Here is a 13,579-nt window from a genome sequence, read left to right as displayed (position 1 = left end):
TGAGGGTTCTGTAGATGGCTCGGAGTTCAATGACATAGATTGGTAAGATCGCCTCAGCTGGTGTCCAGCGTCCTTGGAAGGAGTGCAGGCAAGTCACTGCGCCCCACCCGTGGAGGCTTGCATCCATGGTGAGGAGTACCCATTGCAGGATCCAAAAGGGGTGACCTTTGTTTAAGTGGGACATCTATAGTCACTAGGAGAGGGACAGGCGAACTGCCAGAGAGAGGACCATCGTCTGGGATCTGATCAGATGGGGCAGCCCATTCCACCTGGAGAGGATTAGGTGTTGTAGGGGCCTGGAGTGGAACTGAGCAAACTCCACCAGTACAGGGAACCCTCTAGACACCAGTATTCCAGGGTTATTGTGAAATAAAAAGGAAAGGCATAAGCTGACAGTAGAGTGAAAACAACACAGATAGCAGCGCTAGCATAAGTCACATACAATGCAGAAAATAAATATAACTGCAATGGGCACTAAAATCAACTACTCAGACAGCAGTGGCTGGTAGGTTATAGCGCTATATACCCTGGCTCCTAGGAGAGTAATGTGCAGACACTGGACCCAGCGTTCCAGGAGAGAGCTGTGGCTGCCGTTTAGAAAATGGCCGCAGGAGGTCTCTGAAGGGGCGGGGGGAGAAGGAGGAGCAGCTCAGAGGCGGCAGAACCGCAGTGGAATGGCGCTCTGAGCTGGGGAGGGACTGCAGAAAAACAGAGCTGACCTCCTCTAAGCTGACATTAACCACAGGTTCCCTGGCCTCTTGCGCCAGTAACGTTAGCCCTGGTGGTCTAGTGGAGTCTCGGATGGACTGGTGTCCACATCAGCACCTTCGGTCTGTCTCCAGAGACCAGAGGTATGACTGCACTAGACACGGATTCCAGTGAGCGGGAACCCGCCTTACCTGTCCCCCTGTTTCCCAGCTGCAGTCTGGGATCCGCCTGAGGAGTCTGCTAGCAAGGCCCCCCGGTGCCCAACCGAAAGTACCAAGCCGATGGCTGGAGTTGCGGAGGGGTGATGGGGCAGCAGCACAGACGTCCGAAGGACTATTTAGTTCTACTTGTTCTGTCTTGAACTTAAGAAAAAATAAAATTAAATAAAGCTTGGGCAGCCCCACTTTTCTAATGGTGATCCAGCTCCTGTCGGACACCAAGACAAACTGATTGCCTCAGGCTGTGGGCGGGGTACAGGGGGGAAGTACCGGAGCATCCTGGGATAGCAAAAGCTTAACTGTTTGGTGTATGGTACTCCTATCTACCACCTACAACCCATTGTCTCCCTGTGGAGCCCTATGGACCATGAACCATGAAAAAGAAAGCTAATTAATTTAATAGCTTTTCTCGTTCAATTAGTTGTGGGGCATATTCCAAACCTAATTAAATTCCCTCCTTAAGGGTAATTTTGCAAAAGAGCATGATTTGTAATTGTAATGAGATTTACTAAATGCAAAACTGCATTGTGTCAAAGTGCCAGGTTTGCAAAAAGCCATCCCCATTTCTACACATAGAGAAAATACAAATCATGCACAAAACTACACCTCAAACTGTAAGCCAGATGTCAGGATTTTCATATATGGGTTCTGATAGGCAATATTACTCAAGCTGCATGCTGCCATAGATGTTTAACAAAAAAGGTAGCATAAAGATGCACTTGCTCGACTAAAGTTAATATATAATTTTTATTAATTTAATATAAAATGTAAATAAAACCCTGAAGAATATTGTGTAAAGAATGAAGTTGGTGTCAATAAAGTAAATCATAGATCCGCCACTGTCACTACAAAATTAAATTAAATCAGCCATTTCATAGATTTAATTATTTGCACAATCTTATCTAGTACATCCATAAGTATCAGCATGTTTAAATTTTGTACTAGTTAGTTTTTATTCTTAGGCTGTGGGATTAGAGTTAGGCTGGGGGTTTAGGGTTATGCACTAGGGGGAGGTTAGGGTTAGGCTGTAGGATGGGGGAGCTAGAGTTATGCACTAGGGGGAGGTTAGGGTTAGGCTGCCGGACAAGGAGGGCTAGAGTTAGGTACTAGGGGGAGGTTAGGAGGACTGTACTTATCAGAACGCCACTCTGTCAGAGGTCTGCGCCGGAAGTGACAGTCATATGACTGCAGGGACCTGGATGACGCCCCTCAGCCAGGACAATGGGAATGTGAACGAGTACAATACCCTCATCTCTTTGGTGACGTTAGCAAACGTTATTATCAGTGGTGGACCCCCCCCTGTAAAAATAGTCACTTCAGAGAGTCAGTTGCTGTCTGTGGCTACAGTGGCTACACTGTGACTGGCAGTGGCTTTCCCATTGGAAGTGCTACCTGCCAGTCACATATACTGTAGGACAGGCAGCCCCAAGGGGAGGCTGTTTGGCTCTTGCATTTTATCTAAGTGGTAGTATATATTTTACACATTAAATTCCTAGTTTTACTATAATAGAGAAAATAGTAGATTAGAAAACTAAAAATAAATAAAAACAAAAATAAACTTTTATACTTACAGTTGACTCGTCCACTAACATTAAAACTATATTCATGTTTCCAGAAAATGGAATGCCCCAGTTTTCTATTTCTCTTGCCCATATGTCTTTCAGCAAAAGATTCCTAAATGTCTGATTGAATGGTCCGCAGTATGACAGGAAGGCAGCCGCCAGCAGAACATCACCAACAAGGCTGTAAACATAAAAAGTCAATTTGAAAACCAATAAAAACACAATGCATACAAATATTATATTATCATTTATTGAGTTATTTATATAACGCACACATATACCACAGCACTTTACAGAGAATATTTGGCCATTCATACCAGTGTGAATAATGTAATCCTATTCAGTTTACTTATATCGTGTCACATTGCACAGTAAATACATAATGAAGAAATTATATGGCAATCTGTAAATCTGGTTACACACAATTGAGCAAAGTAAAGCTGAGTGTTACATCTGGTCCTGTGTACTGGCAGTCAGCCGACCGCCTGTACACTTGCTGCAGGCACCACCGGTGACTGACAGCTACACTGGACGGGCAAATTCAATTGCTCTCCCAGTGTTTATGACAGGGAACACACATCAAGCGGCCGACCGGTAAGTCTGTATAGCTTACCTGCTTGGCCGCTGCGTCGGTGGATCCGCCGGCACAGTGTATACCCAGCTTAAGACCCTTAGTTTATAGATCATGCAGCAATGAGCCTTACAGATGAAGCTCAATCATGATCAGCATTATCACTGACGTATTATGGAATGGGCGTAGCATGGTCTGGTGGCGCATCCTACCCACTTCAGGCATTACTGGATTATGCCAAATGGCTGTATTGTACTGCTGCAGCAGGTCGCTGGTTGATATGAATTGAATAGACAGAGCATAATTACTGTTAATAAACATTGGGGTCAGATCAACAAACTTATGTGACAGAGGGCTCTATTCATCAAAGCTTTTGAAGCTCGATCTCGGCTGTTTTTGCTGGAGATAGGATTTAATCCTAGTAAGTAAAGGTTACACCAGGCGGTTGTTATCTCCGAGCAGCAAAACTGGTTGTCACTGTTGGGGATCACCGGCGCAGGCTTCCCATGACTATTAACAAGGACAGTTACATTGCAAGTACCACTGCAGTCCTCAAATAACTCTGTATAGTACATGCTGTACGCTGTTTATTTGTTTTTATATCTACCCGTTATACAGCGCTGTTTGACCATTTTGTTGCTGTAATAGAATAAAAACTACCTGGTAATCTGAGACTTGAATTCCATATATCGTTGAGTCCATCTGACCTTCTCTCCACCAAGCCCATCTATAAGAGCTGATGCAGGTTCCAACTTCTTCCTGCAATGTTCTGCGTCACTGAGGAGGGTCTAAGGAGTAAAAATATTTTCTGTACAATTATAAAGTGTTAGAACTGTTACTGTGACTGGCAGAGATGTGGACTTTATATTTCAGCACTGGGAGAATTAGAAAGTTGATACTATCTTGGTTCCTGATTATGCTGGAGAGGACATCTGTCCAATCAGGTGTCACCAACTCCCCAAAACAGATGTCACCCACATTTGCATTCTACAAGTGGTGATGGCCAAAAAAAAAAACTAGGGCCATATTGGTGTGAAAGATATAAAAATAAAATAAACTCTTGGTAGACGTCAGAAGACTTATCCCTTATATATTTTGTTTCCTAATTTCATCATTCACTCACCATTTTCTGTAAAATGGCTGCATCAAACTTTGTCTGTGCGCTAACCAGTTCTGCTTGTTTCTGATCCATCTGGGATTGCACCTTGGATAATTCTCTATTAACAACCTTTAAACGATCAGCTTGCTTTATCAGATTTGTCTAAAAAAGTGAGTAGTTAAAAAAAATAGAACGTCATAAGAATTTTTGTTTGTAACTACACAACATTAAATATGCCCCTATGTGATGCCCATACCTTGTGCCTTTTCACATTCATACTAAGGAGGACCTTAAAGCAATGGACAGAATAGCTAACAGCACATAGCAGTTATAGAGGAGAGGGCAGAATAGGAGAACTGGGGATGGCTAGTGAAGGGATTAATAACATTTCTTCAGAATAATGGCTGTAGGAAAAGGATATTTCCTAGAAGATCTCTTGTCACCTGTCTTACACAACTCCACAAATTTTGTTGGAATCGGTATGGTATACCGATGGTTTGGATGCCGGCGGTCAAAACACAGACACTGGCATCCCGATCGTGATGAATCTCGATAGGGGCCGGTGAGTACCGTAACCCTACCCCCCTAAACCTAACCCACCCTTAGTGGTGCCTAACCCTAACTCCTCCCCCCCCGGTGGTGCCTTACCCTAACCCCCCTTACCGCACCCTAAACCTAACCCTCCCAGTGGGGTGCCTAACCCTAACCTCCCCCCAGTGGTGCCTAACTCTAAAGCCCCTTCCCTGTAGTCTAACCCTAACCCTCCCCGGGGAGTGCCTAACCCTAATCTCCCCCCGGGTGCCTAAACCTAACCCCCACCACCCCACACCCCCCGCGGCTAACACCTCACAGCAATCGCTTACCTTAGTTCAGGATGACAGTTGTCAGGATTTCGGTATGGGGATAAAGATAGGAGTCGGGATTTCAACGCCTAACTTTAGTCCCATGTCGGGCATCCGACGTCGGGATTCTGACAGCCGGTATTCCGGCCGCCGGTAATGTGACTGCATCCCATTATGTTACCATGAGACAGCAGGCACACCCCCGAGCAGTCTCATATATTGTAATCTAATGACTGATCTGCTTATGCGGGCCATACACCAGTGCCACAATTCCCCTATGCTTGTCCGCCGATCAGAGATCAAAAATGCTGATCGCGGACATCGATAATCGTCGATCTGACGGTGGATCGGGGGAAAAACATGTTAAAAATCCCAGAATTGCAGATTCTGTATTTTGTGGTTGGGATCGGTGAATCGAGGATTTCCAACATATTGGATTGGGTCATCACAGATGTATGGGCCCCATTAGGTTATTTACTGTGGAGTATCTACTGCCGAATTGCATTATTATTATTATGATTTATTGATATGGCGCCACAAATGTTCCACAGCGCTTTACAAAGCACATAAACAAGTTGTAGACAAGCGACTTACAGAACAATACAATACAGGACCAGGACATGGATAATATATATTGCTACATTAGTGACCATTACACCCAGATAAGCAACAGAGCATAAGCAGCCAAGTGTTAGGTGCCCTAGTGGTGAGTAAGAAGTAGATGAAACTAAAGTAGGGAGAAGTACAAAAGGTTAGAAGGCCCTGCTCATAAGAGCTTACATTCTAAAAGGGGAGGGGGAGACAAACAGGGGTGACACAGATGGGGAGGAAGGTGTATGTATCAGGGAGTTAGAATGACAGCTGGAAGGCTTTGATGAAATAATGGGTCTTGAGAGCCCGTTTGAAGGATTGCAAAGAGGTGGAGAGTCTGATGGGGAGTGGGAGAGAGTTCCAGAGGTGGGGAGCAGTGAGGGCAAAATCTTGGAGGCGGGAATGGGAGGAAGTAATCAGCTGGCATGAAAGGCGCCGTGCATTAGTTGAACGAAGAGGACGGAGAGGAGAGTGAAGGGAGATGAGATCAGAGATGTATATGGGGGAAGATTGGGTGAGGGCTTTGTAAGTCAGCATGAGAACCTTAAATTGGGTTCTAAAAGGGAAGGGGAGCCAGTGGAGGGCTTGTAGGAGAGGGGAGGCAGATGTAGAGCGTTTGGAGAGGAAGATAATCTGTGCAGCAGCATTAAGGATAGACTGGAGAGGAGAGAGATGGGATTTGGGAAGGCCAGATAGGAGGAGGTTACAGTAGTCCAATCTGGAAATGACCAGTGAGTGTATGAGGGTTTTTGTAGCATCCTGGGTGAGATAGGGTCTGATCTTAGAAATATTTTTGATATGGAAACGACAGGACTGTGAAAGGTTCTGGATATGTGGTTTGAAGGAGAGGGATGAGTCCAGGATAACTCCAAGACAGCGCACTTTGGGGCTAGATGAGATAGTTATACCATCAATTGATAAAGAAATAGTGGGAAGAGAGGTTATGTGGGAGGGTGGGAAGACGATCAGCTCTGTCTTAGACATATTAAGTTTAAGAAATCGCTGGGACATCCAGGAAGAGATGGCAGAGAGACAGTTGGAGATACGAGTCAGAAGAGAGGGGGAGAGATCAGGGGAGGAAATGTAGATTTGAGTATCATCAGCATAGAGATGATAATGGAGGTCAAAAGAGCTGATGAGTTCACCTAGAGAGGAAGTATAGAGGGAGAATAGAATAGGTCCAAGAACAGAACCTTGAAGAACACCTACTGTAAGAGGCTGTGGGGGGGAAGAGGAGTCATGAGAGGAAACTGAGAAAGATCGGTCAGAGAGGTAGGATGACAGCCAGGAGAGGGCAGTGTCATGTAGACCAAGGGAGTGAAGGATATGCAGCAGGAGAGGGTGGTCCACAGTGTCAAAAGCAGCAGAAAGATCGAGGAGAATGAGAAGAGAGTAGTGGCCCTTGGATTTGGAAGCAAGGAGGTCGTTGCTGACTTTCGTGAGGGCAGTTTCAGTGCAATGGAAAGAACGGAAGCTGGACTGAAAAGGATCAAGGAGGGAGTGGGAGGAAAGAAAAGTGGTAAGGCGTTTGTAGACAATCCGCTCAAGGAGTTTGGAGGCAAAAGGGAGGAGAGAGATGGGTCGGTAGTTAGAAAGGTTAGGATCAAGGGTAGGTTTTTTAAGAATGGGGGAGACAAGGGCATGCTTGAATGCAGAAGGAACAGTGCCTGATGAGAGGGAGAGGTTAATGAGGTGGGCAAGATGGGAGCAGGCAGAAAGAGAGAGGAAGCGGAGGAGGCGGGAAGGGATAGGATCAAGGGGGGAGGTGGAAGGGGGGGAGGACAGGATGAGAGCCATGACTTCCTCTCCAGATACAGGGGAGAAGGATGTTAGAGTAGGTGAAGTTGATTGGGAGGGGTGATCTGGGAATGGAGGAGGTGGAGAGCTGGGGCACTGGTTGGATATGATATCCTGATGTATGGAATCAATTTTAGATGTAAAGTAGGTAGCAAAGTCAAGGGCAGAGAGCAAGGAGGGGAGATGAGAAGGGGGTGGGCGAAGGAGGGAGTTGAAAGTGGTGAAGAGACCCTGTGGATTAGAGGACTGAGAGGAGATGACTGTTTAGAGAGGGAGAGAGCAGCACTATAGGATGAGAGCATAAATTTGAAATGGAGAAAATCTGCCTTAGAGCGTGATCTTCTCCACTGTCGCTCGGCGGTTCGTGAACACTTTTGCAGGTATCTGGTGCATTTGGAATGCCAGGGTTGAGGAGTAGATCTGCGAGTGTGAGTAGTGATCGCCGGAGCAACAGAGTCCATAGCAGAAGTAAGGGAGGTGTTGTATAGGGAAGTGACTTGGTCAGGACAGGAGAGAGAGAGGATAGGGGAGAGAAGAGAGTCAAGCAGGGAAGGAAAGGAAACTGTGTCGACTGCGTCAATGTTACGCTTAGTGATGGTGGCTTTTGGAGGTAGAGAAGGGGAAGGAGAGAGGGACAGGTTAAAAGAGAGAAGGTGATGGTCAGAAAGTGGGAAAGGGGAATTGGAGTGATCAGAAATATCACATCGGTGAGTGAAGACCAGATCAAGCAAATGGCCGCTCACATGGGAGGGTGAGGAGGTCCATTGGGAGAGACCAAGTGAAGATGTGAGGGTGAGGAGTTTGCAGGCAGAGGATTCTGTGGGGATATCAATTGGAATATTGAAGTCACCTAGGATAATGGAGGGAAGGTCTGAGGAGAGAAAGTGAGGGAGAAAGGAAGCAAAGTTGTCAAGGAACTTGGAGGGAGGGCTAGGGGGATGGTAAATGACAGCTACTCTGAGGTGTACTGGGTGGAAGAGGCGTAAAGCATGGACTTCAAATGTAGAGAATGTAAGGGATGGTTCAGAGGGAATGGGTTGGTATGAGTAACCAGGGGATAGGAGGACCCCAACATCACCACCATGGCGACCCCCAAGTCGTGGGGTGTGGGAAAAGGTGAGGCCCCCAGAGGAGAGAGCTGCAGGAGAAGAGGTGTCAAAGGGTAAAATCCAGGTTTCAGTAATGGCTAAGAGATTCAGGGAGTTGGAGATGAAAAGGTCATGGGTTGGGACAAGTTTATTACAGACTGACCTGGCATACCAGAGGGCACAGGATAGAGGGACAGAGTTTGTTGTAAAGATTTGGATAAGATTATCAGGGTTGCTATAGTGTGAAGCGTGAGATTAGTTTGGGGGACCGAGATGAATAGAGTGCAGTTATGGTGCAGCCTCCAGTGCTAGAAGGGGAGCCAGCAGAAGGTGGGCAGGAAGGGAGCTTAATGATATGTGGATGGATGTGGGGTGAAGTGACATGGAGAGGGGGGAGGGAGGAGGGATTAGCAGTGAGATAGTAGGACCCCGGTGGAGTATAAGAGAATGAAAGTGGAGTAATGGGAGAAGATGCGGAGGAAGGTAAACAGAGGAGAGGAGATAAGGGGAAGAGGAAGTGGAAGAGACAAGGGGGAAAGCATAAAGGTGGAAGCAAGGGGCAGGACAAAAGATTAGGTAGACACTGAGTGAAGGTGGGAGTTGAAGAAAACATGGTAATAGTAAGGATGATGTGAATAGGGGAAGAAAAAGTTGAAAGTAGGAATGAAGGAAGAATGTAAGAGTGCAGATTTCCAGAAATGTAAGTAAGAGTACAGTGTGGGAAAAGTGTGTATGTAAAACAAAAGTTTATTATTGAGTATAATAAAAGTGGAGATTTGGTGGGAGCAGAAATTAAATAATAAAATAGACAGTGGTTGGAGCTAGATGATATAAGACTTCACCTCTAAATGAGTCCCTTCTGTATGTGTCTAATTGCTCCCGTTATATTATCAAGGGTAATATAACGGGAGCAATTAGACACATACAGAAGGGGCTCATTTAGAAGTGATGCTTTAAACTTGATAAAAAAGAGTGCAATAATGTGTGTATGCTGGGCCCAGTGCATCTCAGTATGCTTCCCGCTCTGGAACAGCAGCATTTGTGCATGCATCCATCTCTACAGTTCAGATTTACTTAATCACAAACCATTTACTACACACAGCTCTTTTACAAAACCATTGTTGTTGTCTTTTGTCAAAGAGTAAAATATAGTGGTGCTACTTAATATCTGGATAAATAATGTCTCATAATTCTGCAGTTCATTTATATTTTCTTGCATCAGGTAAACTCACTACAATTGATTTTTCTCATCACCTCAGTAATTTTATAGCTTGTTATTGTCGACAAATGGCTCCTAGCATGCTGATTGATGGATAGCACTGATTGTTTTCACCAAAAGAGGAGATATGCATTATAATGCCACCAGATGTCAGGTATCTGTATAGTAACACCATCTTTGTGCTCATATCTATTAAACGAGTACCAAGTACAGCTAACAGTTACAGTCAGCCCCTGTTTGCAATACACATAATATACTAAGGAGCTATCTACCTTTATAGGCACTACTTCTTTGTTGACACTATAAAACAATGCCATTGCCTGTGTCCATGACAGCAGACCAGCCAGATTGCCGCAGACCTTCTTTGCATCTTCAAAAGTGTAATCTTCCATCTGTAAATATGGCTGCATTAACTGCACAGTCTCTTCGTTAATAGTGTCCTTTGGAAATTGTTGAAGTGACTGGAGGAATCCAGTAGAATTCATGAGCTGTGGAATACACAGGGACATAACTGTGACCTCTAGAACTGCATTCACCGTAGGAAGCTTGCATGGAATAATCAGGTTAGTCTTACAGACAACTCTTACAAAACAGCACTTTGCAGCAGTCACTGCCATAAAATCAACTACAACACAACAGGCTGAGAGCAGGGTGTTGAGCACAGTTCAAAATAAAATGTAAGCCCTCTTGGCATCACCACTCACCAGTACTGTAATATAGGCATGTTTTGGTAGATTGTTGTATCGGTGAGTCGCTGTTGTCAGATGGGTTTCTTAGCCTGGTGCCTCTAGATTTCCTGACAGATTCTCATGGGCCCATTTATTAATGATAGCATTTGCAATGCGACCTGGGGCATGGTATTTCCGCCCATGATCACATTGCAAGATGCGATCATAGCGCTGGAATGTATCATCCGGCACATGCAGTGACAGGGGATCCGTAAGGACCTGTTCCCTGCGATGTGCCCAGACTGCTGTCAGGGCTGGATGCACATGTGCGGCCGCCATTCCCGGGGGAGGGTTCCTATAGGATCCTCTCCCTGTACGTTTTGCGATGTGTAGCCCATTGGCCACAATGGACTAATGCCATCATCAGATGGCATTAGCTGAAGGGGCCAACTGGATATTGGTAAATCTGGAAGCATCGCATCCCTCACAGAAACCTAAGGGGGATGTGGCTGCCAGCGGTAATGGAGGGATTGCAGCAGGTATCAGACATATCTGCTGCCATCCCTCCTTCGTACATGGGTGTGATACTAAATACTTGCGGTTACCCCCCGAAACGGGTGTTTTCAGGTAATAAGCCACAAATAATTATAAATGGGGCCCTAAAGTAGTTAATAGCAATGGAGGTCTGTAGAGAACATAGTCAACCATTGGCAACTTGAAAAGACTGTCGTTAATTAGGGATAATTATGCATTTTTGTCTGATTAAATAGGAGCCTATTATTCAGTCCTATACTGATCACAGCTATACACCGCAGGGTACCTGCTGCTACGTAAGGAGCGTTGAAGGGGGCAGGTGACAGCCACTATGAGAAACAGGTACCAAACTGGCAAAGAAAGGTTATCTAAAGACCCTGCTTAAAACACACTACTCTGGGAACTAAGTCGGGGATAAAAGGTGGACATCACCCCACCGATAACAGCCCCTACCTGGTTGGCAGAGAAGTGAGCATAAATCTGAGAATACAGCGACTACAGTCCTTTAGGGCTAGAGCTGTTTAGTAGGCTTGTTGTTGGTGAATACCCTGGCAATTACTCATTTACATTTATTTAATCCTAAATGGGCTCATCAGTCAGCTGGCAAGAGAAAAGAGCTAAACATGTACCCGGTATTTATACACAGGAAATGTATGGTGGCCAATGCATTCATCTACATGAGGTTTTTAGATTAGTATACGGTATGAACACGAAAACACACAGTGAAAAGTGACAATGACATAAGAAATATAAGCCATCTAGTACGGTGTGGTAAGTCAGAGCCACCTTTGAGGACTCCCCCCAGGAAGGTTTGCAAGTGCCTTTCTCAGGGTCCATCGTCACTGGATCAAGCTTCTTTTGAAACAGCAGAAGACAAACATCCATAATTCTCATAAGCAAGTGTGGCGGCTTTGAAAGTTTCCGTACTTTAAAAATATCAGCAGATTTGATGGTCTATGAAAAAAATATTGAGGCAATATCAGTAAATTCAGCACTTTAACTTAGAAAAGTAAAGGACAAACATTGTTACAAGATTTTATATAATGCTATAAAAATACATCACATAATGTTATGTATAGAGTTATATACAGATATCATTGTAGATCTGTCCCCAAGTGGGAATACTGTATGCTGCAGCCGACACTGACAACAGCTACAAGCTGTAGTCGGAAGTATCTCAGTCGCTTCTCACCGATGGCTTAATAGGTATTTTCCAATAGGAGTGTAGTGAATATGTAATGCTAATGCTAGAAGATAAGGCACTGTGGGTGTTTAAAATTAACATGGTCCACGATCCAAACTTGGCTTGTGGACTGGCAGCCAATCAGAGCCAGCCATGACAAGGCAATCTCAGCTCGCCATATCATGCCTCCTTCTTCTCACTCCGGCTTTGTTTTTAGAGTCCGTAGCATTGAGGGAGTGTAGAAGAGCTCCCAGTGATCAACAGAAAGGGAAGACACCACAGAAGGGAGAAGACCCAGCGGGAAGAAGCTAGAAGACGGAAGGGGGAAAAAGACTCCAGAGAGAAGGAAGAAGACGCCTAAGTCCTGGCGGCAAGGGGGCTCTTGCTTAAGAGCTTATACTGGTCTCCTTGCTGTTCAGGTGAACTCCGGCAGGAGTCAAATAACCAGCGGAGTCAAGCCAATGCAGAGAGTCAAAAGAGGATCGCTTGGCAAATTTAGGAGCTAGCTGCAGTCGGTTAGATAAGGTAAGGTCTCAGTGGGGCACCGCTTCTCATTTTAAACAATCACCAACAAAGTGAACGCCTGATTGCACAGAAAGACACATCCAACCAAGTCCCATAGGAAGGACACAAAAATGAGTAAATTTGCACCTGTGTCTGACAGCAGAGATCCGTCCAACTCAGAATTAGCCCCAAAGGCATATAGTAAGATACTCTATGCATATGTTTACCATGTAGGAGTGCTAAACATACAAATATGCCTGTATACACTGTATAGATTTTGTGCACTTGTGTCGCCATACGCCAGGAGAGACAGAATGGAGACAAGCAAGGGCAGACAAATGAAGGTACTGTAAGAGCAGAAAGAGGGCGTTTGCATAATTGCAGCACAGTCAGAAGTGTATGGGCAGATACAGATCTGTCCTCATCCAGCTAGCCTCAATACGCCACGCAGTACGACGGCAGCAAAGATGCATAAGGACACATCTGTACGCCTTGTAGGAGTTGTACTGCTTGCAGGTACTGGAGGGTTGGTACAACAATATGCTAATATGATGATGACTAGCACAATTTATTTGCTTCCAATTGTCTGAATGAGCATTAATCCATTAAACTTATAGTACCTACATCTTTAGTGTCTCAATTGGAATGGCCGGTTGTTCTATTCCCGGCAGCAGCAGCGCAACAGATGGACAGATCCCGGCAGCGGCAGCCCGACAGATGGACAGATCCCCGGAGTGGCAGCCCGACAGCGCTGGAAATCCTCATCGTCCTCAGGTAAGTATATACTAACCTAACCCCCCTAACCCTAACCCTCCTTAGGGGTGCCTAACCCTAACCTCCCCCCCTTTGCCTAACCCTAATCCACCCTCTAAGTGCCTAAACCTAACCCCCCCTTCCCCGCCACCTAACCCTAAGTCCCCCGGGGGGGTGCCTAACCCTAAGTCCCCCCCGGGGGTGCCTAACTCTAACCCTCCCTTCCTCTAGCCTAACCCTAA

At 45.5% G+C, this 13,579-nt stretch overlaps 1 protein-coding gene across 1 annotated transcript in view; it reads right to left on the bottom strand.

The window, feature by feature from the left end:
• The window catches only part of DNAH8 (dynein axonemal heavy chain 8), a 521,770-nt gene that overhangs the window by 68,622 nt on the left and 439,569 nt on the right, over nucleotides 1-13,579 (bottom strand). Inside the window, exons 68-72 of the mRNA XM_088445337.1 lie at nucleotides 11,684-11,851; nucleotides 9,968-10,183; nucleotides 4,183-4,320; nucleotides 3,720-3,847; nucleotides 2,498-2,669 (exon numbers count right to left, since the gene is read on the bottom strand). Of these exons, the coding sequence (XP_088301463.1) occupies nucleotides 2,498-2,669; nucleotides 3,720-3,847; nucleotides 4,183-4,320; nucleotides 9,968-10,183; nucleotides 11,684-11,851 (822 nt within the window). The remainder of the gene's footprint in view (nucleotides 1-2,497; nucleotides 2,670-3,719; nucleotides 3,848-4,182; nucleotides 4,321-9,967; nucleotides 10,184-11,683; nucleotides 11,852-13,579) is intronic.

Source organism: Taudactylus pleione, unplaced genomic scaffold, assembly GCF_031769625.1.
Source record: "Taudactylus pleione unplaced genomic scaffold, aTauple2 ptg000378l, whole genome shotgun sequence".
In the NCBI taxonomy this organism is placed as follows: Eukaryota; Metazoa; Chordata; class Amphibia; order Anura; family Myobatrachidae; genus Taudactylus; species Taudactylus pleione.
Note: the sequence above shows the minus strand (reverse complement) of the source record. Positions and strands in the feature narration are given on the sequence as shown.